This window comes from Odontesthes bonariensis, chromosome 18 (genome assembly GCF_027942865.1).
Source record: "Odontesthes bonariensis isolate fOdoBon6 chromosome 18, fOdoBon6.hap1, whole genome shotgun sequence".
Lineage (NCBI taxonomy): Eukaryota > Metazoa > Chordata > Actinopteri > Atheriniformes > Atherinopsidae > Odontesthes > Odontesthes bonariensis.
The window spans coordinates 13237359-13260976 of record NC_134523.1 but is presented as its reverse complement, the minus strand read 5'-3'; the positions used below and the strand labels follow the sequence as shown (position 1 = coordinate 13260976).

The 23618-nt window shown below is 41.6% G+C and overlaps 1 protein-coding gene across 2 annotated transcripts; it reads left to right on the top strand.

The window, feature by feature from the left end:
- Window positions 1–2303: 2303 nt before the first annotated feature.
- Window positions 2304–23012, top strand: zbtb10 (zinc finger and BTB domain containing 10). 2 transcript variants are annotated; one of them, XM_075449222.1, is made up of 5 exons: window positions 2304–3225; window positions 9483–10515; window positions 16218–16283; window positions 18347–18522; window positions 19611–23012. In XM_075449222.1, the coding sequence occupies exons 1-5, from the start codon at window positions 2545–2547 to the stop codon at window positions 19890–19892; spliced, it is 2238 nt and encodes a 745-aa protein (XP_075305337.1). In that variant the 5' UTR covers window positions 2304–2544; the 3' UTR covers window positions 19893–23012. The 2 variants fall into 2 exon arrangements, with proteins under 2 accessions (XP_075305337.1, XP_075305338.1); XM_075449223.1 differs by lacking the exon at window positions 16218–16283.
- The last annotated feature ends 606 nt before the right edge of the window (window positions 23013–23618 follow it).

The window sequence follows — 23618 nt, the reverse complement described above, 5'->3', positions numbered from 1 at the left end:
GTCAGCACGCAGCAGTGTAAACAGAGGCGAGCACGTGGATGAAGTTTTAGACCGTCAACAATGAACGGCCGAAATTTGACAACGCGTCAATATACGGGGTAGATTATTTGTTTTTTTGTTTTTTAATTTCAACAGAAACAGTCACACCTCTTTCATAAATAGTGCAATCCAAAAACGCAACACACTTGTAACAAATACTTTTAAAGTTAAAGGAAAGAGATGTCAGCTAAGGCGCACTACAAATAAAAGTGTGTTAAAAGATAACGTTTGTGATCCCAATCACAGCCAAACGGGGTTAAGTACTCCAGTGAGGAAGTTACTTTTTTTTTTCTCGGGTTGTATAAATTTAAAACCACATAAAACCAAAATATTGTCCATATGAAATACACCACTTTAACTGTAAACAAAGATAGAATCAAATAAATAAAAACGTATTTAGAATACAGCTTTTGCATACCAACAGGAAGTATAATTTTGATTTTATAAATCTTATATTATTGATAACATTTTAGTATTTGCCATCCAATTCTGTTTTGCCTCATGTCTTTGTTGTTTTTGATAACATTCAAGTAGTGAAACCAGCGAGTCTGTATTTATATATTTATGTTTTGAATAATGTCTTTCTTAATCGAAACACACCCATACAAAATTAATTGGCCTCACAATGGGATGAATGGAAAAATCTGCGCAACTATAGATACTATGCACCAGAACCGGCCCTAGTACACTAAGTGTAAGTGCTGATAACAACCACAGTCTGGTATTGCAGCTAAATTTGCCAATAATCATGAAATACTTGTATTCATCAACTCACGTACAATATCATTTTCTTCATCAAAGTTACCAAAGATGGTCTGATGTTAGTTCAATTGTGGCAAAACTACATCAATAATCGCCCAAAACTGTCCCAAAACCCACACGTTCAAAATCCAACAATCCAGCCATTGTCTAAGGGAGAGTTGGCTTGCCAAACTTAACGGATGCCAGAAAAGTTTCTGTGAACTCCCCTGAAACTTGGAGAAAATGGTACTGGAAAGGCAAGAGATAACAGACGTTCAAGCTTATGTAGTGGACCTATAGGTCTTGAACACAACCCAGGTACCGCACCTCGCCACACTAACAAGTAGAGGTACAGATGGTTATCAATCATAAATACTTGCAAGATTTGCCCCCTTAACGTGGTATATTAGACCTGTGCTGTACTGTTCTCTGCATGTAACTCTTTAGCTTTATTCGATGGTGACACCGTGTTGATATGCTGCGCCCATGAGCTGTAGAAATAAAGAGACACAGTAGTTGTACACATAAGCTCTATCACCCCCTTGGGAATTACCCATCGCAGGGGGGACGTAGGCTATTACCCTCCGCCTTGTTGTAACCAGAACCATAGTTAAATCCCACTCCTGTTCACACACACAGTGTGTAAAGCCCTTAATTGGGCAGCTGTGAAACTATACACCCAACTATGTCCAACATGGGATATGAAAAAACACACACGTACAAGTAGATAAAAAGAGATACGCTCACATGAAAGAGTGCCACCTGCTGGACTTCAGCATGATGACAAGAAGGCTCAAGAAACGTGTTGATATGTCAGAATTCCTCACTCTGGGCTTATAATAACTCAGCGATCTCTTGACGATACCAGTTTCGGATACAAATGATTAGAATTCATAAAAGGATATGTGTTTATTTCTTATCTTAAAAGGTTTAAAAAATAAAAGTAAAAAAAAATACACTTAAACTAAATGCCCTCTTTACTTAGATTACACATAAGTGTGAGATACACATATTCTCATTTTATTGTAATAAAGTGTTAATAAAGCTTTATTTAATATTTCATTGATCATCTAAATTGACGTATATGTACAGCACTTTCTGTATATATGTTTATAGCCTACACTTTTGTTCATTTTGTAAGACGCCGGTTTATTTCATATGAATAATTAATTGTTACATATGATGTGTGTATGTTATATACACGGGCTGTATGATAAAGTAGAAATTCAAAACAGAAAGCCTAACACACTGCACTGCACAGTTGCATTCTTGTTGAAATATCATATGACTTTTATTTCCTCAGCGCTTAGCACAAGTGCTAAAGTGGGGCACACAAGTCGGCATTTATGGACTGAGAAAACAAGCAAAGCCGAAAGATGAAAAGCATGCGGAAAATGGGTGCAGCCCTCAAACACAAAAGACCCCTTGGTGATCAACAGCACCCCCATCTTCCTTTAAAAGCCGGCCCCCCTCCCTCTCCAGCCCCCCCTTTCCCTGGTCGAGGTGCATTGTGGGGAGGAAAGTCGTTGCCATTCGACCTCTGCGGGGCCTGCGCGGACGCAGCGAGAACCCTGAAATTCATTATGCGTTTAAAACCTTTATTTATTTCCGCATAACCTACATACTCTCACCGGGAGGGCCAAGCGGAGAAAAGAAGCGACGACGGTCCATCTCTTTCGGAAAATACATCGTTTACACATACATTATTTTGTCGTAGGGAGAATATTGTTGAGAAAGTGAAGATTGTAATTTATATTAAGAAAAATGTCCGGTGAGAGAAATCGCAGGTCGTTGGCTTTCCGAGGAGGTGGATTAGCTGGGTTAACGGGTTCCAGCGGCATCGGTGGGGGGAACTGTAACAGCTGGGAGGCCCCGGCCTGTCAAGACCGACATTTTAACGGGAATAGGTCGGATCAAGAGGAGGACAGGGATCTGGGAGCTAAAGGACCGTCGCAGAAGAGAGTGGAGGGCGCTGGGTCTGTTAGCGATAGCGGGGAACCAGAGGCGGAGGAAGAAGAGGACCCGGAAGGGGGGAGCTGGGCAGCCGGGGACGGAGACTATCGTGTCGGCTCGGTTGAAGTGGAAGACGGGTCCAGGGAGGGGAGTAGCTGGACAGCGGGGAACGGTCCCAACAACAACAACACCGACGGCCAGGAGTCTGGAAGCGTTGCGAGGGGAGGCGAGACAGGTTCCAGGAAATCTGGGGTAGAGATGAGACCGCAGACGCTGCTTCAGAAACACTCGCTATTCCACGCTTCGTGGTTGCAAGAATTTCCATGGCTCAGATTTAGCCAGGAGACGGGACTCATGTCTTGTTCGTGGTGTCACAACATTGCCACTAAAAACAGCGACGAGCTTGTTAAAGGCAGTCGCAACTACAAACGGGCCTTGCTGCTGAGACATCACCTGTCTTCTGAGCACGGGAGAAATGACCCCACCAAACAGGTAACGTTGGCGCTGTTCGCTTTCGTTTACCTAACTACGTAACAAGAAATACCTGTCAAACAACTGCCATGCCATATGTCAGTTGTTTTTGTGTTTATGGTCTTTAATAGCGTTTTCTTAAACTTCTAAAATACAACTAAGGCGAAAATAGGCTTTTACCTAAGCTTCACAATCCCTTCCTCTGGCTAATTAGTTAGCATCAGCCTGCTAACCTGAGCTAACAACTAGCCTAGCGTACTAGCAGCTTGTAGCTTTACTGTATGGCCAGAAGTAGATGGTCATTGACGGTAGTGGAAAGCCCCCTCCGAGCCTAGGGATTAACAGAATAGCAAAACATTGCCATTTATAAGTGTATGTGACACGGATCTTCCTGACCGAGTTGAGATGTGAGACTTAGTGCCTGTCCACTCATAATTGAAGTTCCGCTCACAGACTTGCTCCTGTCTGACACCTGCCAGCTAACCTGGAGGCGGATACTCGAATGCATCTGCAAATCAACTGTTAATCTACAACTATTAGGCAATACTTGTGTTTCAGAATACTTTCTATTTGTATCAGTAGCTGTCTAGATTGCTAGCTTGATAGAGGTCACACAATGGCAAGGGCTCGACCCATGCAGCCTTTGGGGAACCGCACCCCTTCCCAACCCCCCGCCTTTCATGCTGCTCTGCTGCCTTGCAGTCACGGGTGACCTCTGGCGCATTTCTTCCTCCTCCACCTCCTCCTCCCTTTAGGGAGCTAAATTAGAGGCATTGTGCTAGAATGACCCCCCAAAATCCATAGATGGTGTCACTTGCAAGGCTGGACAAGAGGAGGAGAGTAAATCATGTTGCCTGGAACCTGACAGTTTGCTTGCCCAGAGGTGACCTTTGCATAGGTATGAGTGCAAAGTTAGTCAGAAACAGTATGACACAGCATCATCTGAGCCTGTCATTTGCATTCCTGGGTTCACAGGCTCTGATGTGATCATTTTGTGTCATATCTTCTTATTAAGAACTGATCTTATTTGCTCAAGACTGAAACGACTTGTTTTACCAATTGGAGATGACCTTTCTCTATTTCATTGACATGCAAAGATTATGTGGTTACTCAAAGCCTAAGGGAGCTATAAAGTTATTGACACTAGCAGCATACTGAATGCTTTTAATCCAAAACACATAAGCCAGATTTGTAATTGAACTGTGCGTTTACTGAAGTGTGTGACGTCTTTTTATTGGTTCATTAATTTTATTACAGTATAGACATCACATCTTCATAAAAATGGGGAGGGCAACCTTACCTGTACAGTTTGGTGTTAGTGAGCCTTCCACACACTCCCTACATTACAGTGTCTTGCCTTATATCCTGACAATAGTCTGAGCTGTCAGAAGAATTAAGAGCGTGGTGCTATTTGACTCTAATTTGTGAGCGAAGCGGATTTCACTACTGCATTTAGTTCCTTCCTTTGTACACGCAATCACTAATCAGAATTACTTAAAGTCATCCTCTAACTTGTACACATCTCTAATTGGTAAGGAGAGCAAGACTGGATTAGGGGCTTGGTGTGGCTTTTCCTTAGCAACAAGGACCCCATACATTATGTGAAGAGGCAATCCAACCCGTTTCTTCACTTAGAATCTGGGAAATTAAATGCTCATTGCTTGGGTTTTTAGTTTTTAGGAAATTATTTAATTCTGTCTTGTCCAGAATCATTTATGCTGGTATAGTTTTCATGTTCTTCATTTTAGATGGGTCTTAATATGACCTTTTAATTAAAATGATAATCTTCATGTGACACACAAAACGGTTAGGATGATAATGAGCCTTACTATAAGCATTACTGCATTGTGAAGTAGTACATTAAAGGGGAATTATGGTGTTATGAGGCAGCGTCTTGTTCTATTCACCCATTCCTGATGTTTGTCAGGCCTCGGCTGCATTTGTTAAAGCTAACTCAATTAGCCTTAGTACACTAGGGCAGCTGTAGTAAATGTGGGTATCCTTGGAGAAGGGGGCCGTTGTCCTTAATTCTCTCGATGCTGTCTTGTGCTCCGATTGCTCCTTATCCTGTTCGTTGGTAAAAGATTATGACGAGGCAAAAGCAGCCTTTTTTTCTTTTTTCTTTTTTTTAAATCAAATATGACATCAGCCATGTAAGACCAAGATAATAATTTTTTCTTTGTGGAAATGCTTATTTTGTGAAGTTAAAATTGGTTACTCTTACAGCTCCCACCCCCCCTGATGGGAGCATGATGCATGGTAATAAAGCATGTCTTAAACCCACATTAGTTGCCACAGAGTAGCCCCTTGTTGCGGCCACCCACAGAAACTCTATTTTATATCTGTACCATTTCTGTTCATCTGCACCGTAACATACAAAGATGCATTGAATTGTCACGAGACTGGTTTCAGTTCTCCACAACTTGCCTTTCCACATACTGCCTCGTTTCTATTTTACCCCAGTTGTGCTTTCATTTTCGAGCATGAAATACTAATACTAATCCCCATCTATAAACGTTAATAAGCTAGCCAAACCTAGCAAGGGAAATTATCTTGTCGTAGGGCTGGTTAATTTATGTCAGCACATCTCATTTATTGGACAATGAAAAATATCTTCTTCCATGTCTATTTTATGGTATGCAAGATAAGATTACCACTCCCGTTTCTCAGAAAGGATATTCAGATATAATCAGCACCTTCACAACTTACTTTTCACCCCCTCATTTTAGTTAAAACTCGCTCTCATTGTTGGCGAGTCTCCCCAAATGGGGAAGGGGACGCACGCACTGCAGCCTGGTGCCTGGCAGATAGATGGGATGTTTATTGGGGGCCACAGGTCAAGGGAATGGGTGGGGTGGAGCCAGAGGGAGAATTCTTCTCGCTGAGAGCTCTTCTTGTGACACCCCCTGGCTCTTTAGCATTGTTAGGAGGCAGGGAGACACTTGGTTCAGCCCTCCCACACCTTGGGCCAAATGCACACTGCGATATTGTTCTAGCATCAGAGGACAGACGGGTTGGGTGAGGAGGGGGCCGGGGCCAAATGAAGGATGCTGTAGATGCAGGGAGACCCTGGTGGAGATGGCCTCAGGGCTGGGCTGGTCATGGGACTGAATTAATTGTCAGTGGGGGTACAAGTGAGGGGATGTGTTTTTTGTGCACACACACAAACGTGTGTGTGCATTAAAGGTAAACAAAACTGGCTCCAGTGGGTCATTATGTTGCATGGGTAGACAGAAGTTGTATCACATGATCTGTTAGAGGTGGGTCTGAATGTTTGTCATGCGTCTGCTGGCCTTGGGACTTTGTTTGGGTTTGTGGTTTATTTTGTAGATGTCGTCTTTTCTTTAAGCTGGAGTGTATCTCGACTTTGTAGTCGGTGCAACTCTAAGCTTGAATTTATGGCCATCTTGATTTGTTTAATCCACCTGTAAATCAAAAGCTATTGGCAGCTCACTTTTGATTTTGAGTCTTTCATGTTTGACCTAGATCAAAGGATTCCTCTTGGATTCTGCACTCTTTTTGGCCTTTCATTCTTCCACCCCTGCAATCTCTGGCACAAATAAGGACTTAGCCACGTCATTATTGGGGGAGGTTGATATTGTCCCCACATTCTCTCTTGGCTCAAGCAGGTTTTGCCTCCAGCATCTGCTGCGCAGGGTTGATCTGCTGGTTCTCTAAGCTCTCAGCTCATACGTGGCACATCTGGTGAGGGGATGATGCTGCTGATGAGACCAGTATTCAGCAACTCATCCAGTACCAGGTTGGCCAGAGCCTGACTCCACTCGCACACACCTCACTTCACCTGGATAAAAGCTTTAGGATGTCATGATACTTGTAGGTGGGGTGGCTAGCTGTTGGCTAGAGTCTGAAAATACCCATGTCTTCATGGCTTCTGAAACCCACTTTTTAATATATTTTCAGATTTCTGGGGGGGGGCAGAGTGCAAGTACTGACAATCTAACCTGTGAGCATGTCTGATTCCTCTCACTCTCCTTTACCACACAAATATATTACACAGTAGTACTCAACATGATGACCATACCCCTCCAGAGGCTTTGATGTGTATATTATGGAATCATTTTTCTCCCCCTCTCCTCAGCCTCTTAGGCTCACACACATGCACCATGGCTTTTTTTTTTCTATGTTTGCAAGTGGGAGCTGCTGTGTAACAAGAGAGTGAGTGCCGAGCCTTTTCACAAAGGCCCACAGTGAGTGGACAATGAGCCTCGGGGAGAACACGAGCTATTGTGAAGACTAAAATGGGGTGACCCAACAACTCCTTCTCTATCAAGCTCGCTTTCTGTCCCCCTCCGCTCCATATTTCTCCTCCGCCCTTTTTTGCAATGCTCAAGGTTTCGCTCCCTCAACCTGTTTTTTTTGTATGTGTGTTAGCATTCTGTGCACCAATCCTTTCTCATCTTCCTTTTCCACTTATTTCTGTCAGCCCCTGTTTTTTCATTTATTTGTTTATTTTCTCTCCATCGGATCACTCGAATGCAGCTCTTGTGTCTCTTAATATTTTCTGTCGTTGCATCCTTTTATCATTTTGTCATCTGCAAAGCCATGTCCATCCACCCGCCCCATCGCTCCCTCGTTCTGCCTCTTATTTTATTCCATCCCATCTCTCTCCATCTCTCCCCCTCCAGCTGTGGCAGAGGATGATAAGCCCCCCTATACTGTCCTCTATGCCCAGGCTGCCCTGGACAAGAGCGGCTGTGTGGAGGGACTAGTGGGTGGGGGTTGGGTGGGGACCTCAGAGAAATGGATTTAATCTGAATTACTCAAACTGAAACCCCAGCTGTGTGTGTTTGTATGTAGGCAGCTTGGTTTGCGTGTGTATACACGCATGTGTGTGTGGACTAGATGCTGGGGTCAAAAATGCAGGGCTTGGGCAACGTGAATTATTCTGGATTAGGACATCTGCTGTGCAATTCCAAAATGAGCCAGAAATGTATGCCCTGCTTCTGTGTATTATGTAGAAGGGGGGAAAAAAAGTATTGACATCTACAAGCTCTGGCATACACTGTTTTTTTGTTTTTTTTTCTTGGTTTTAATAGTTACATTTACTATGACCACGTCTGCATTTACCTCAACCCAATCTATGGGGGTTGTAATGGCACTGTGTATTTAGTACGCAAATGCAAACATGTATACTCCCCCTCTGTTTTACTTCATATCATACTGGCCCTTTGCCTTTTCACTCCCCCTCCCCTGCTGTGGGAATACACTGGTGAGTGGGATGTGTTGAAGTGTAGTTCTCTGCTTTTGCCAATTCCTTTCCAATGCAACAGCCAGGTTGTGTCTTTGTTTGAACACTTGTCAGCTCTCCCCCAGATAGTTAAACTGTCTGGATGCAAAAAGTGTTTAAAAGTATTTCTATGCAAGCCAATTTTACAGTTTTACCAAAGGAGGGGGAAACAAAAGTATCAATTATTAAAAAAAAAAAAGGCCATCTTTGACTGGTCTTGTAAAACTAACGTTACGAAGTTATCTGCATTATAAGATGATAAAACCAGTACCCTCTCTGTTGCCTTGTAACATTTGAAACGCATGAAAGTAGCCGTTGTGCAGGATCCTGATGATGAGCCTTTTTTGTGTGTACCCTCAGACATCTAAAGAAATGCGCTTGCAAAGTAGCACGTTCCGGCTTTTGCAGGGTAGCATACACAGAACTCAGTGTTTGTTCGTGACTCAGAGGTATGACCAACTGTTGTTGCCCATATTTGAGCTAGTGATCAGGTGCGCTGTCCTACCACTACAGCTCTGTTGTCTCATCTTAAACTATTTGAGTGCAACAAGCTCTGATGGGTTCCAAAAATGCATTTTGGGAAATGCACAAAATCATTTTTTAGTGACTGCGACCTAATGGGGAAAGTCTATGCCGACTTTCAAGATTAGATGACATGCTCATAATATCTAGTATTTTTTTTTTATTCCTTTAATTATTTATTTATTCATTCATTTATTCATTCATTTATTTAATTTCTACAGGAGTTTTGAGGTAAAAGTTAGATCAAGGAAACTGTGATAATTAGTGCCCAGCCTTAAAGTTATACAGCCTTCTTTGCCCCCCCCCCCCCCCCCCCAACAACAGAATCCTGTCAGACCTGTTTCATCTCTTGAGCAGGTTTAATGGTGTCTCATGGGGAGTCGAGGGGTTTATGTTTTTTGTATAGACAGACTTGCACAAGATAAAACCTATTTGTGTCTGGCTACATTTGCACCTTTCCTGCAATAATTTTTTTCCTTCTTCTTCCCCTCCCCCTTTCTGCTATAAGGATACCGTGAGGCCCTTGGACAACACCAGCCCCTCCACTAACTGCTTAGAGGAAGACTACCGCAGCAAATCCAATGAGAACTCCTACTGTTACCAACTTCTGCAGGAGTTGGACAAGCAACGTAAAAGTGGCATCCTCTGTGACGTGAACATCGTCGTCTCGGGTCAGGTGTTCCGCGCACACAAGAACATCCTGGTAGCAGGCAGCCGCTACTTCAAAACCCTTTACTGTCTGACCAAGAGCGAGGCCCAGGACCAAGCCACTGTCACACACCTGGATGTTGCTGCTGTGCAGGGCTTCTCGGTTATCCTCGACTTTCTTTATTCCGGAAATCTGCTGCTCACAAGCCAAAATGCCATTGAGGTGATGTCTGTCGCTAGTTACCTCCAAATGACAGAAGTTGTACAGTCATGTAGGGCTTTTATAAAGGATGCCCTCAATATAAGCATCAAGCAAGAGGCTCCAGATTCAGTGGTGGTAGACTACAACAAGAGGCAAATGGTGACCAAAGAGGGACAGAGAGGACTGGACCGGAAGCCGAGCAACTTTTGGGCCACCAGCATCCTGTCAAAGCTATCAATCAAGGCCAGCAACAACCAAGGAAAGGATGCAATGGAAGAAGACGACGAAAATGGCAGGGTGAAAGAAGAGACCAATGATATAGAGGTGACGGTGGTTGGGGGCGAGGGCTGTGCCCTGGTGACCCCTGGAGCCTCAGGAAGTTGGACGCACCACAATGACAACTCGTCTGATTCAGCTGATGCCAATGACAGCCGGATGGCAGGTGCCCAGACGCAGGTCTTCGTCTGGAACGAGCCAGCCACAGGTGGCACCGCTGCAGCGCCTGCAGCAATAAAGCGAGAAGCACCGGATGCTGTGGCTGGAAGCGGGCGGAGGAAAAAAACAAGCACCACGCGGCGTTTCGTCTACAACTTTCCACCAGAGCCAGAAGAGGGATTTGATGAGGGGATGTTTATCCAGCCGTCTGCCTCCTACCCCAGAGAGGACTTCTCCTCCCTCTCAGAAAATGCTGGTAAGATGCACATTTAACAACTGTTTTTTTCTTTCTTTTTTTTTTTTTCTTATAGTGGTTCTTACAATTAACTCATGGATTACTATTATTGTGAGGTTTCCTATAAGGATAAGAAATACACAAATAAAGGCCTCTTTTTGAGTGTAGAAATATGCATGCAAAATCTTTGTGGCCTGTGATCAACACATCGCTGAGTTTAACATCTGCACGTATGGTCTCATGAAATTTTTATTTTCCAACATTATGTATGGGAAAGCTCTGCTTAGATGCACCAAGCAAGCATTCTTTGCAGGTCAGTCAGTTTAACACGCTTTGCATGTTTAAGTAGCCTCTGGTACATAAGCCTTTAGTACATAAAGCTTAACAATGGCTGGGGTCAAAGAAGGGTCGGTGAAGCATATCATTAAGGGGTGCCTGTAATAACATTTTATGCTGACTAATTCTGCCAAACATCTTCTTTGGCAAGGAGATACTCAAAGAATCATAAAAGCTGTAAAAGGAATGCGGTGATATGAAAAATCAGTCAATGTTTTTGTGATCATTCTGGCTCCAAAATTGGAATGAAGCAATAGAAGTTAAAGCAAGGCTTCTGTGCTCCACCCGTATAACTGCGTGCATCCATGTGTTACTTGAGTGATGCATTGTGGTTAACTCCTGCAGACTTGGTCTTAATCTACTGCCACAGTATAGAAACAATAAGTAGTTAGGTTGGATAACAAAGTTGACAAACTCACAGCTTCCCTGCCATATGCCTCATTCACGCTCCTGTCCTTACTTTCTACTTTTGCATTTGGAAAAAAGACAAATTGATTAATCAGCATATTTGAGTTGTCATGTATGTATCAAACAATCTATTCTGAAATTGATCGCATGTCGTGCTTGCTTTTGTGGGTCGGTTAGGGCTATGTAATGAATGTCATTACAATGTGCATAAAATGTTTTTAAGAGTAGAAGAAGAGGCTTGTACACGTTCCAAACTGGGAACTGGTCGTCTGTTGTCACGAAAAGGTTCTGAAAGGGATCCAAGTTTTGTGAAAATACTGACAAAGTTGCTAAGTTAGCTAAATTTAAGTGAACTGAGGTGGAATTTTTTTATTTTCTTCAATGATGTGAGTCTAAATGATGTCAAGCAAACAAACTGTGATTGTATACATTTCTATCTTTAAGAGGAAAACAAATATCAAATTCAGGAAATTGCTAATTGAATACATTGCCAACACACCAACATTTTATAATAACAGCTTTAGTTATGATAGGAGGGACTGCAACTAGGAGATTAACAGACCTTAGAATAATCTTCACTCTTATTATCAGCACTTACGCAGAGTTAGCCTTTGTTATGGAAGTATAATGAAAGGTGTGTGGATCTTGCCTTATTCAGTCCGTTTGTCTGTGCGTCAGTAAGCTGCTGATGTGCAGAAGTGCTTTATGTATCTGTATTTATCTGATGTAAGCAAGAATTATTCAAATCGATTCTGGACAAAACGAAATCGGAGGATTAGTGCTCAGTGTTTTTACTTTTTAATATCAAATAAATGTAGGGACAGTACTGCTACGTTAATGTGAAATGCGTCTAATCGTGTCAAAGGCAGGCTACTGCCCACAGTGGGAAACACTCCTATAATCAGGAGTATTCGTGTGCACATTTCCAGCTTGCAGTCAGGAAGAATGTCTTAGAAATAAAAGATAATTTCATTTAGAAATAAAAATCGAAGCATAGAATCCCTTTGACCTTTTAAGTGGTGCTCACTTCGGTTTTCCAATCTGCTTTTTTTTTTTTTCTTACCAAAAGAAACTACTCAGTCCTTTCTATCCTTTCGCTTTCTGTTTTACTCTGTGATACCTTCATCTTTCTATCTGTTAATCTATCCGTTGCTCCATCCATCATCCAATCCACATTCAGAGCAGTGCACTTGGTAATCTCTTCTCTTAGCTCCCGCCGTCTCCTTCTGTTGGTCCCATTAAGCGCTGCACTCCATATAACCATAGTAATATCACATATTAAGTGAAGTGGTATGGACAGGGACAGGGGATTTGTGCGGCACACAGGGTGTGTAGAAGAAGAGAACTACTTTTTGTGTGTACCAAAGTGAGAAGCCCTCCCTGATGTAGGATAATGAAGGAAGCAGGGGAAACTGTTCTTCCCCCAGGCCTACCTAAATGCACTTGAATGCTCTTAGTGCCTCCAACTCTTCCTCGGGCTCGTTTAATGTGTGTATGAAGTGATCCAGTGTGTTGTAATAGCCTTAAGAGACACTCTCTTAAAGACATAGTTTTATTTGCAAGTGAGCTAAGTCTTCAGCCATCTTTTCCTCACACATTGTTGTTTAACTCAGTGATTCTTATTTTATGTTTGCTGCTTTTCCCAAAACAGATTTACCTACGACTACAATTACTTTACGTCTGAAGTCAAGAATTAATGGAGGCCCTATTGTAAAACATCCGAGTGTTCGTATTCAACGAGTTTTTGGGCTTAAATGTGCTACAAATGATCCCAGAGCTGTTTGATGTGCGGGTTTTGCTTTTTTAAAGTCATGAGAAATTAACAAAGTCAAACATAAGAAATGTGTTCGTCTTTGTGGTTAGAGCAGTAATGTTTTTCAGTTTTAAGTAGTGTTTTTTTTTTGTTTGTTTTAAATCTTTTGTCAGTAGCGTTGCATGTAGTGCTGACTGAGTTTAAGCTTATACCAATATGATATCAAAGGGCATTCAACTATATACTAGTGTGGACCAAATTTGAATGCAAATCCGTCAAACAGCTTTTGAGTAATCGAACTAACGAACAAAAACATTCTCCTTAGGACTTGCAGCCCTTTTTTACCAAAGTGGTCCCAGGGCTGGTGCTAAAGGCAGTTCTAAGTTGGATCTACAGAAAACCGACTATGAACTGCTCTATTTTTCTACAGCCAGAGCAGCATCATTATGCCACTTTAACTGACTGGTAGATATTTGAAAACTACCAGATTCTGATTTTTGTGGACCACAGTGACGGTTTATCTGTATGGGTCGCAGTGTCTCGATTTGCTTTACACCAGTCTAGTTTATAAAAACCGTTTGTAAAAGTTCCTTGCGAAGCCAGCAGACACGCGTGCAGGTAGTTTTATCCGAGCTTTGAGTGTAATCTGTACACCAGCTGGTGATATTAAAACACCCAGCAACGTGCTGTGGCTCTGGATTTTTAAACATGGTGGTCCAAAAATCTCAGTTTGTCAGGCGGTCTCCCTAACCCTGCCCCCGATCCTTGACATCAGCGGTTCTTTGCTCTAGCTTAGCAAAGAATTGGCACTACCGAGCACTAGTCTTTTGAGCTCTGCTGCTCAAAACAGGTCTGGTTCTAAGTTAGGCACTGGCTCTGAACCAGCACTGGAACAGCTTAGGGTGGAAAAGCTCCCTTTTATATCATGTGTCTAGTGGGGTCTGAGTGACGTAAATGTCATGGTTGCTGTGAGCAACCAACTTGCCAACTTGCTCGCTGACTTTGAGTGATCATTGTGTGGAATACTGCTCTCTGCAGAAACGTACACCACGATAATTGAACAACTACAGTTTCATGGTGTGGTATCCAGAACTGTCCGTGTTTGTGTCCACGATACAGGTCCTGAAAGTGAGCTACCAGCCACTGTGTGGACTTGTAAACTGCGACCGTCACATCTATTTTTCTTTTCTTTTTGGGTTCCTGTCAGATTCATAGCCTCAATTTGAGACTTCTCAGCTTGTAAAAATGTTGCAGTCCAGAATGCAGCACACTTGACATTTAGTCTGTTTGGGAACTTGAGCGTTTTTTTTTTTTTGTCCAGTGGGAAAGAGGCCACAAAAGTCTCAACTTTTTTTTTTTTCTTCAGATATATTTATATATATATATTAGAGAAATGGACTTTTGACTGGTCATTGAGACAAGTAGACGCAGGCAAAGAGTAACGAGAATTATATCTACAGAGATAAGCGTGAGCAGTGGTTATTTTATTTTGACTACTTTGACTAATATATATGCATTTCATTTGTTCCTCTGTGGAAAATAATGTGAGCGCGTTCAGATATTTTGGCTCAGTGTTTTACTCCAAAGTCTACAAATCCTTGTGTAAGTGTGCTGCCTTTCTAAAGTTGGAGCACTCATAACCCTATGAAAGCCATTTTTCGACCCAATTGTCCAGTGCCATTTATAGACAAAATGTTATTAGTCGGTGTTGTCAGTTTGTGACAGCGTTTCCCACAGTCTCTCTCTACTGTCTAGCCTTGCACTGCGTACAGGGCTTATTTGTTGTGACTCTCTCTGAATGTGTCACACCATCTCTCAAACGGTGGTTATGCTTTTATAACAAAGCGGTAAAGAGAACGCATATAGTAATTAGTCAATCTGTAACTAATTGGTAACACAGCTCACCATTTTCCTCATAGGGACAACTGCCCACATACACACCTACTTTTTTTGTGATGAGATGATCTTTAAAACTAGACGGCCCCCTTTCATGTCTATGTTTGAGTCTGTGAATAGTCATCGGGCATTATTATCTGTCCCAGTTTCCCACAGTGATGTCACGCTTTGGGCTTTCATTTTGCCTCCGTTTGATCAGTGCGGTTCGGCTCCAAGGATGGAAACATAGTAGCCCAAATGGTGGCATTCTTTCGGCGGCTTTTTCGACCCTTTAAAAAAAAAAAAAAAAAAAAAAAAAAAAGAAGAACATGTGCTTGTTTTAGTTTTTTTTTTTTTTTTTCCTTCCTTGTTTCAGAGAGGCTGTTCATCACATTAACTGTTCAGGGCTGCCAACAATAATTAAGCTGATCTTCTTGACTGATCCAGTCTGAAAATGTGGTGAAAAGTGTCGGATCGTCCTATAGTTCAGGACGATGATCTTTTTCCAAACACCCCTTGATATTTGTTTTCTAATTACAAAAACACAGCTGTGGAAACCGTTTGCGTTAGAGTCTGGTTAAAAAGAACGGATGAAAGTGACAAGTGTTTTTTTTTAGGATATAAGTGCTTTGCCATCACTGGCTGCTTTTACTACACAGAACCCTCCACTGGGCCGCTAAATCCATAGGTCTCCTCCAGACGAGACTGTTGGACTGTTTAAAGGTTGGAGGCAGCACAGACGCACACACAGAGCGAGCAGGTGAAATGCATTTGCATGCACACCCGTCTTTAAGTGCATACAAATACACCCACGCACAATAAAACCCCCCAATCCCTGAGAGGTGCAAAGCTGGCAGTCCCTTCACTCCCTAATCCACTCTAATGCAGTGGGGCTGTCCTCACCATTCCAAATATTGACCTAGGGAGAGAATGGACACACACACACACACACACGCACACACACACACACACACACAGAGGGGCGTGTCTTTAATGGGCACTAAGCGCTGATGCTTTGGGAAGAGTATACACACAGGTGCTTACAAAAGCTGAGTGTAAGATGAGCCTGTGTGAGGGCTCGACTCTGTCGTTCTCTAATTAACCCCCTCCCTGCTGGAAGCCTGGTTAGCTTGCTGCTGGGGCCTTTTGAAGCGCGCTGCTTTACATACAGTAGGGCTCCGGGAGTTTGTGTTTGCCTATGTTGTTCAATGAACCTTCCATTGTATGGTGTAGGGGGTTGGGGGGTGGTTAGTTGTGTACATAAGACATTGTGAGGTGTGCACCCCTCAGGCTCTCAACCACCTCTCATCTCTCTTTCTCCCTCCCCTTGTCCCCTCCCCCCCTTTCCCAGAGCTGGCCAATCAGATCCAGTATAGCATCATCCAAGACTTACAGCAAGGGGAGTCCTGGGAGAATGGTAAGATACCACTCTCTAGACTACACCGTAAACCGTCAGCATAGGATGATTGAGAAAAACTTGAAATCTTTAATATTATGCACTTTTTTTTCTAATAAGTATGGGGAATCGATTTAACGTGCCTCGTTTGACAAGTTAGCAGAGAAGCTCCCAGGTTCTATTTACGTTTATCGTGTTTAACCAGTTTTTAAAGGTGTGGTTGACCCGCATGAGATTCTCGCGAGGCGCTCCTCCACCTCAGTTTCTAGGAATATCCCAAGAACTAATATCCAGGCACTTTCTCAGAGGGAACATTTCCCCCAGTGCACCGTGACTTTCACAACAGGGCAAAACCCCTGGAAAGTTTTAACAAATAATCCAAGTGCCTCAAAGTATTTTCCTCTGCAAAAATAGATAGAACAAAGCCTGAGCTTCATTTCAATCGTTCTATAACGCGGTCACAACCAAAAACGATGCGCCTGCAGTAGCTGCTCTGTTAAAGAGCTGTGAGTTTATTGTGCTAAAAAGAAAAGTCTTTGACGTTAAGTTCTACAAACTGTAGTGGAACACTTCAGCTATCCCCCCTTCAGTCTGTTATGTAAGAGAAAGATGTTGCATAAGTGGAGTATCGTCTAGAGCAATCCAGGCTGTGTATCTGTCTGCAGACAAAGGGGTCACATATATAGCACAGTTATTAAAAGTTGCTGCTCAGATTGGAGTGGGTATGGGGAAATGGATTGCTAGACTGATGAATAGTGAAAGAGTTAATCTTTAGTTTTTATTGATAAACATGCTGCATCTTCAATTTTTCTGTTTGTTTTTTTTAACTAAATGGCACACTATACATCTCTAGGTAAGCGGGTTGGTTGGAGATTAGATGGAAGAAAGGAGACTTCAGTCACATTTACTGCGAGGTTGAATATAAAACCAACAAAGACAAGAACTTTGATCACTCCCTGGTTTATCTTGACAAATGTATTTTATTATTTATTACTTTTTTTGTTTCAGTTTTCTCTACTCTTCCCAACAATAATGAGTAATAAAGAAAAATCTATTCTTTACCTCTTAAGACTAAATTACCAGCTTGTTTCACCTCCACAAGGTTCTTTTCACCTTGTCTAAAACACACACACACACACACACACACACACACACACACACACACACACACACACACACACAAAGGCAATGAGCAGGTGACCTGCTTCTCATCAACATTTCCCCCTCCTCCCTCCTGGCAACCTACCGTGACAACGCCTCTGTTGTGTGCTCCCTGGCTCAAACAAAGGGATGGGCCCTGTTACCCCACTGTCTTAACACGAACACTATCACTCTGGAGCCTTTTCTAAAGGAAAACATGTGGTTTTTTGTTGTTGTTGTTCTGTTGTGATTGACACATCCCTATAAAGCTAGTGGAGGGTATTTATTTTCCTCATCTACAAGAAGATTAGGATTTAGTTTCAGCATATTACTGAAAATGAAAGGGAAAAAAAAACCTGTTACTAATCATAGCCAGAGCTGTGTTAATACTTCTTGAGTTATAACACTTTAATTAGCATGAGGCTGTTATGCAGCTTCAAGTGCAGTTTGTTGCATTTCATTGTTTTGATGAGCGAGTCACAAGTTAGAGTTTGTGTCCATCTGTTTTGCTGCTTTGCGTTCACTTGTAACGTGGCTGAGCATCCTCCCTGCCATGGTGAAATCTCCTCCATCGTTAAATTGACTTGTAGAAAAACAGCGGTTACTTAGCAACAGCCAAAGAAGGGTTGTGAAGTTATCGTTTGTGTCTTCGCAGATGATCAGACCTTGTGCAGCTTTGTCCAGATATTTGATGCATCAAATTTTGTGGTATGAGGTTGCAGTAACGGTCGCTGCATCCCAGTTCAATAATCTCTGTTCCTGACACACCCCTATATCATAAGAGATCTACGAATGGAAATGGGGCTTTCACAATAATGATCTGGTTCCGTCTGAGCATTATTAGTTGAAAGTAACTTCCAGTGGATTTTAATGTCTCTCTTTAAGTGTATACTGTCTCTTGTTGACCTTTCTCTGCTTCTGTATCATTGTTATTCTTTACTCAGGTGAGTCCTCACACCTAGCCCTCAATAAGCTCAAGTGCCCCCACTGTAACTACATCGCCAAGCACCGGCGCACACTCAAGAGGCACCTGATCATCCACTCAGGTGTGCGCTCATTCAGCTGCGACATCTGTGGCAAGCTGTTCACCCGCCGCGAGCACGTAAAGAGACATTCCCTGGTGAGTCCACATACTTTCACTCTCCTCTCCTCTCTTCTCTTTCACCACCATGCGAGGAGCATCCTCTAAGGCCTGCCAAGCGTGTTGGACACGATCTCTTCATTCCACACCACCCTGTGTTGTGCATCTGGCAGCTTTGCTGGAAGGGAGTGAGTGCACAAGCAGACATTTTCTAATGTGGGGAGTGTGTTGGAGTCACTCAAAGTGGTACAAAAAATGGGTTTCTGTTGACTGTCATAAAGATAAGGATGCTAAGTGATTTTATTTTGGACGCATCTCGTCTTGAAAGAGGAAATGAGCATCTTCCTGTTAACCTTCTGAACCCCCAAACTCGGCAGCAGCAGCCATGAAAGACCCGTTTTCTGTTTTGTTGTGCTAAACATACCATTTAGCACAAACCAATGTGCCTGCTGCAGAAAGAAACCCGGGATACTGAAATGTCCAAAGGTGCTTGAAGATAAGTGGCCTTATGATTCCTTTAGGATAGTGATATTTCAAAGATTACACGTCTTTAAGAAAAATCACCAGAAACGAGTCGGTTTCTGATGAAAAATGAGATGAATAGAATCAAATTTCTGTTCTCTATAATGCATCCCAGAGGCCATGATTGTCTTGGTTGAAGGGGAAAATAAACCTTACTTGAGTGACACAAACTAACCCTTATTGGGACTCTGCCTGGTAAAGCATCAATCTTAAGCTGATGTCCAGAGTACTTTGAGAGGTTTCAAAAATGGATTTTGTGAAATATTTGTGGAGCTTCATTCTTTTCTAATACTCTTGTTTGAGTTGGATGAGAAAATGACATTCAACTCGAATGTCTTTACAGTAAATGGAGCGCATTTGCCAGCTGCTAGTTGTCTTGATATAAAGAATTTGCTTACCTGGAGTAGTGGTAGAATTTACTTTCAGAGGGAGGCTGCTAGAATAAGAGTCTCCGAAGTTAATGTGCCCAATCTGTGACACTATGCACGCAGCTTTAAATAAAAGTGAAATAGTGTGAACTACGCCTTTAAAGTTGTAATGATTAGATACAAGTCAATCTTCGACCCATCTCCTTGACCCTCTCGTTTTTTTTTCCCGTCTTTCAGGTGCACAAGAAGGACAAAAAATACAAGTGCATGGTGTGCAAGAAGATCTTCATGCTTGCGGCCAGCGTTGGTATCCGTCACGGCTCGCGGCGCTACGGTGTGTGCGCAGACTGCGCCGACTCCCACCAGGCCACTCAGGAGGGCCTGGAGGGCATGGAGTTCCCTCGCGACGAAGAGTTCGACGGGGAGGAAGGCGAGGACGGGGAAGGGGAGGAGCCCACCGACAATGACCAATCAAACTGGGGCGAGGGCAACGCTGGTGCTGCCCCAGAAGAGGACTAAGAAATATAACAAGCTTGAGAAACAAACAAATAAAAAAGAAAAAAGGTTGATGTTTAATATATATATATGTACACAGAAACTAGCTGGTAAACAATCAACTCCAAAGTGCTATCAAACCTTGAGGTTACTTAATTGTGCAAGAATATAACAAAGATGGATTTTTTTTTCCCCTTCTTCCTCTTTTGTAAAGCTTTGAAAGAGTGGGAACTCCAAGATGTACAGATTTTATTATTATTGAAAATGTGTCCAACTCTGGGCCCAGCGGAGGGCGATTCTAGCGACGAATAATATGACGAATCAGGTTTTTGGTGATGTATTTTTTTGTTTCCTGTTTTTTTTTGTTTTTTTTGGGGGGGGGGGGGCAGGGTGTTGTAATTTTTCTTTTTTTTTAAATTTGGAGTTGAGGTAGGCCAATCATCTAAACAAAGAAATGTTAATTATTTAATTTATGAAGAGAGGTTATTATGGTCTTATCAAATGCTATAATTTGTATTTCTGTTGGGTTTTTTTGTCTGCGAGCAAGCGGAGGCGCAGTAAACGCTGCTGCTGCTGCCGCCGCTCTCCTCAGTCTGACGGTGTGTCGCTTGTTAGGAGTACGTGGAAGAAGAGCATTATTGTCCACAGGAAGATTTAAACGTGCTCTGTAGATCCTGTTTAGATGCGCTAAATATTATATTACACTTGTCCTTTTTTTCTTTCTTTCTCTCTCTCTTTCCCTGCACAAATCTTGGAACCAAAAAATCTGTTTTGTGACTCTAACGTATCGCAGCCGTATTTATGATTAATTTAAGAGGGCTGCGGTATTGTGCCAAACAGACCGCACACCAAGATTGAGCAGGAAACAAAAAAAAAAAACTACTGAATACGCTTAAAGGTAAAATTTACAAAAAAAACAAAACAAAAACACATTGGGTTTGTTGTTATATTGGGGTGGGATGAGGGGGGAGATGATATAACGAGAAAAAAAAAAGAGAAAGTACAAGGGGAAATGTTATTGCTAGCTTTATACAAATCACGGCGTCACAATAACACTTTATTATTATTATTATTATTAAACAAAAAGCATTTGACTTTCACTTAAAGCTTGAATTTTGCCAAATGATGAAACGTTTGGTGCTGTAATGCTCGTTGCAAAAATACTGGACCTACAGGCTATATATAAGCTTAAACTGACTCAGTTATGCATATGTAATCAGCTTAAACTATAGAACACTGTTGTGCTACGGCGACTATCAGGTATGCTTTGCCATTGTTTTTAAGCTTTTTATTTTATTTAATGCACACACACTCACACAAAGACACACAGACACATACCATTTTGTAGAACTACCTGCAGTAGCCTACTTGTAATTGATTGACATTTTGAGGACCTAAGCCGACATCAATACCTGTATGCGTTTGTTTATATTTGGTACTGAGGTTTAAAGTAAACACATTATATACATATATATATATATATATATATGTATGAAAATCACTTGAACGTTGGTTGTGTGAGGGGGGTTGGGGGAGTGGGGGTGTGTAGAGATGTGCAGAAATCCCCGTCTGCGATGTTTTCATTTTAAAAGAACTCCATTTATGGCAGGTATAAAGAAATGTCATCGGTTGAAATTTTTTTTCCTTTTTTTTTTTTTGTTCTTTATTTTTTTTAAATTAGGTCTGCCAGGTAGAAAACACTTTGTTCCACAGAAAGTGAAGCTCTATGGCGCCTCATAGACATGCACTTACTTTTTGCGTTCATGAAAAGAACTTTTTCTTTTTGTGTTTTTGTGTCCCAAATAAGCGGGTCTGAATGGAACTATATAAAAACTGTTGTCCTTCTTCCAATGCGCAACTTTTTTTATTAGACGTTTAGTTTTTGTTATTTAATATTGTATATATATTTATATATATATATATATATATATGTGTGTGTGTATATATATATATATATATATATATACACATACATATACATATGTGTGTGTATATATATATAGACTCCAAAATGCAATCAAGACTGTTAATTTCTATTTGTCCAACCAAAATTGTTGTTTTTAATTATTGTTGAAATATAATGTATGAGAAAAGCCAGGTGAATACTTGCTTAGTGTAGAAAATCCTTGCTCGTGTCTGTAATTGTTGAGATTTTGAAATGTTTTAATGCTACAGAATCATTCACTTTACCCTTGAAACATATTTTTGTTTGATTTTGTTCTTTCCACAGACTTTTTTTTCCCCTTTCTCCGTTTGTTTATTCGTTTCAGCACATACTTTCTAAAGAAACACGGGACTGTTTGCGGGTCGAAACCTTGGAACAGCAGTATCTGTTCGTATGCAGTGGAATATACAGTATGTACTGAAGTGCTAATGATACCGAAGATGTGTAACTTCCTTCTGCGAAGATATATTTTGAGTCATAGAAAATATTCATCCTCTTTGTGTCACTTCTATCTTCAAGTCACTGTTGGAGGGGTTATATTGCGGATCTTTCTATACATATATATATATATGGATATATGTTGAGAATAAATGAGATAAATATATATATATATATATGAAGAATATATTATTTAACTAGTGGATTTCCTTAATGGAACGCATTGAGAATCAGCTACAAACCTCCTGCCATGGTGGTTTATTTCCGTGGACTTTTAACCTTCCGCTTTCTCCGTTCACGCTGTGTGCTTGTTCATCTCACCTTCTTGTTGTCATGTTTGTTCTTTTGATACTATTTACCATCCTACTGATTTTACTGTAATGAATGAAACTCAAAACTATGATGTATCATTTTAGATTTTATGCTGTATTTGTTATATGGACAAAAAAACACACACGAAAAATAAGAAAAAGCAAAAACACTACAGATGTAAAGCAGAGGTTTTTTTTCCCCAGCTGTATTTTTTTACGCTGTTGCAGAAGGTTGTATTTTTCAATTTCTCTCTCGAACTTTAACCGTGATGCAAAACTCGGGCCGCGCCTCAGTGCCCTCCGAACACAAAGCAAATTCAGGTTACTCTTTTTACGTTTTTATCAAAGGTTTTTCAAAGATGGAACTACATTCTCCTTTTTTCTGTCTGAATTGTACTACTGTTCCTCTCTATACTACATTTTACGAATAAAACTTTGATATTGCTTTAACCCTCTTGTCCACGTTCTTTCCTGCCCTGAGGCTCTTACTGATCGACAGATCGATTCCAAGTGGCAAAAATAAGCAAAAAACTATCTGTTTATAACCAAGAGCATCAAGTGCTTTTTATGGCAAGTGCTTCAGACTGAACCAGCTTATGATTACCTTCACCTTATCTTTAATAGACATAACTGTAAACTATGAACCATTTGCAGTGACGAGGCCTTGTGCTGATATTCAGAGGGACACGCAGAGATGAAAAGACAGATAATGAACATGTGGACCCTGAGTCTGGTGCAGCAAAGATATGCAAAGGTGAAGGCAGCAGTGGTATCTGACTGACAAAAAAAAACCTATTGTTTGAAGACAAACACCTGAACGCACCTTTACCTTGAGTGACTCGCTTTTGGCAAAACAAATTTAGGTGCCGTGAATTAAACCGTCTTTAAGCCATAGACGCTGTCCACTAACTGCCTAAACTGCAAATAACAGCCTGCAACGTGACATAGTTCGTGCTGACACACCTGTGGTTGAGAGATAACAATGTGTGACAAACAGCAGACCGTCAGACTACCTCATTCCTGGTGAAGAAGTGATGTTATCAGAGATTTACCGAA

What these genes read in the sequence shown, in the direction of transcription:
- zbtb10 (XM_075449222.1), top strand. Translation starts at nt 2,545, where the DNA reads ATGTCCGGTGAGAGAAATCGCAGGTCGTTGGCTTTCCGAGGAGGTGGA. An exon ending in GAAATGACCCCACCAAACAG is followed by an intron (nt 3,226 to 9,482) that starts GTAACGTTGGCG and finishes TTCTGCTATAAG; the next exon opens with GATACCGTGAGGCCCTTGGA. An exon ending in AGGGGAGTCCTGGGAGAATG is followed by an intron (nt 16,284 to 18,346) that starts GTAAGATACCAC and finishes TTCTTTACTCAG; the next exon opens with GTGAGTCCTCACACCTAGCC.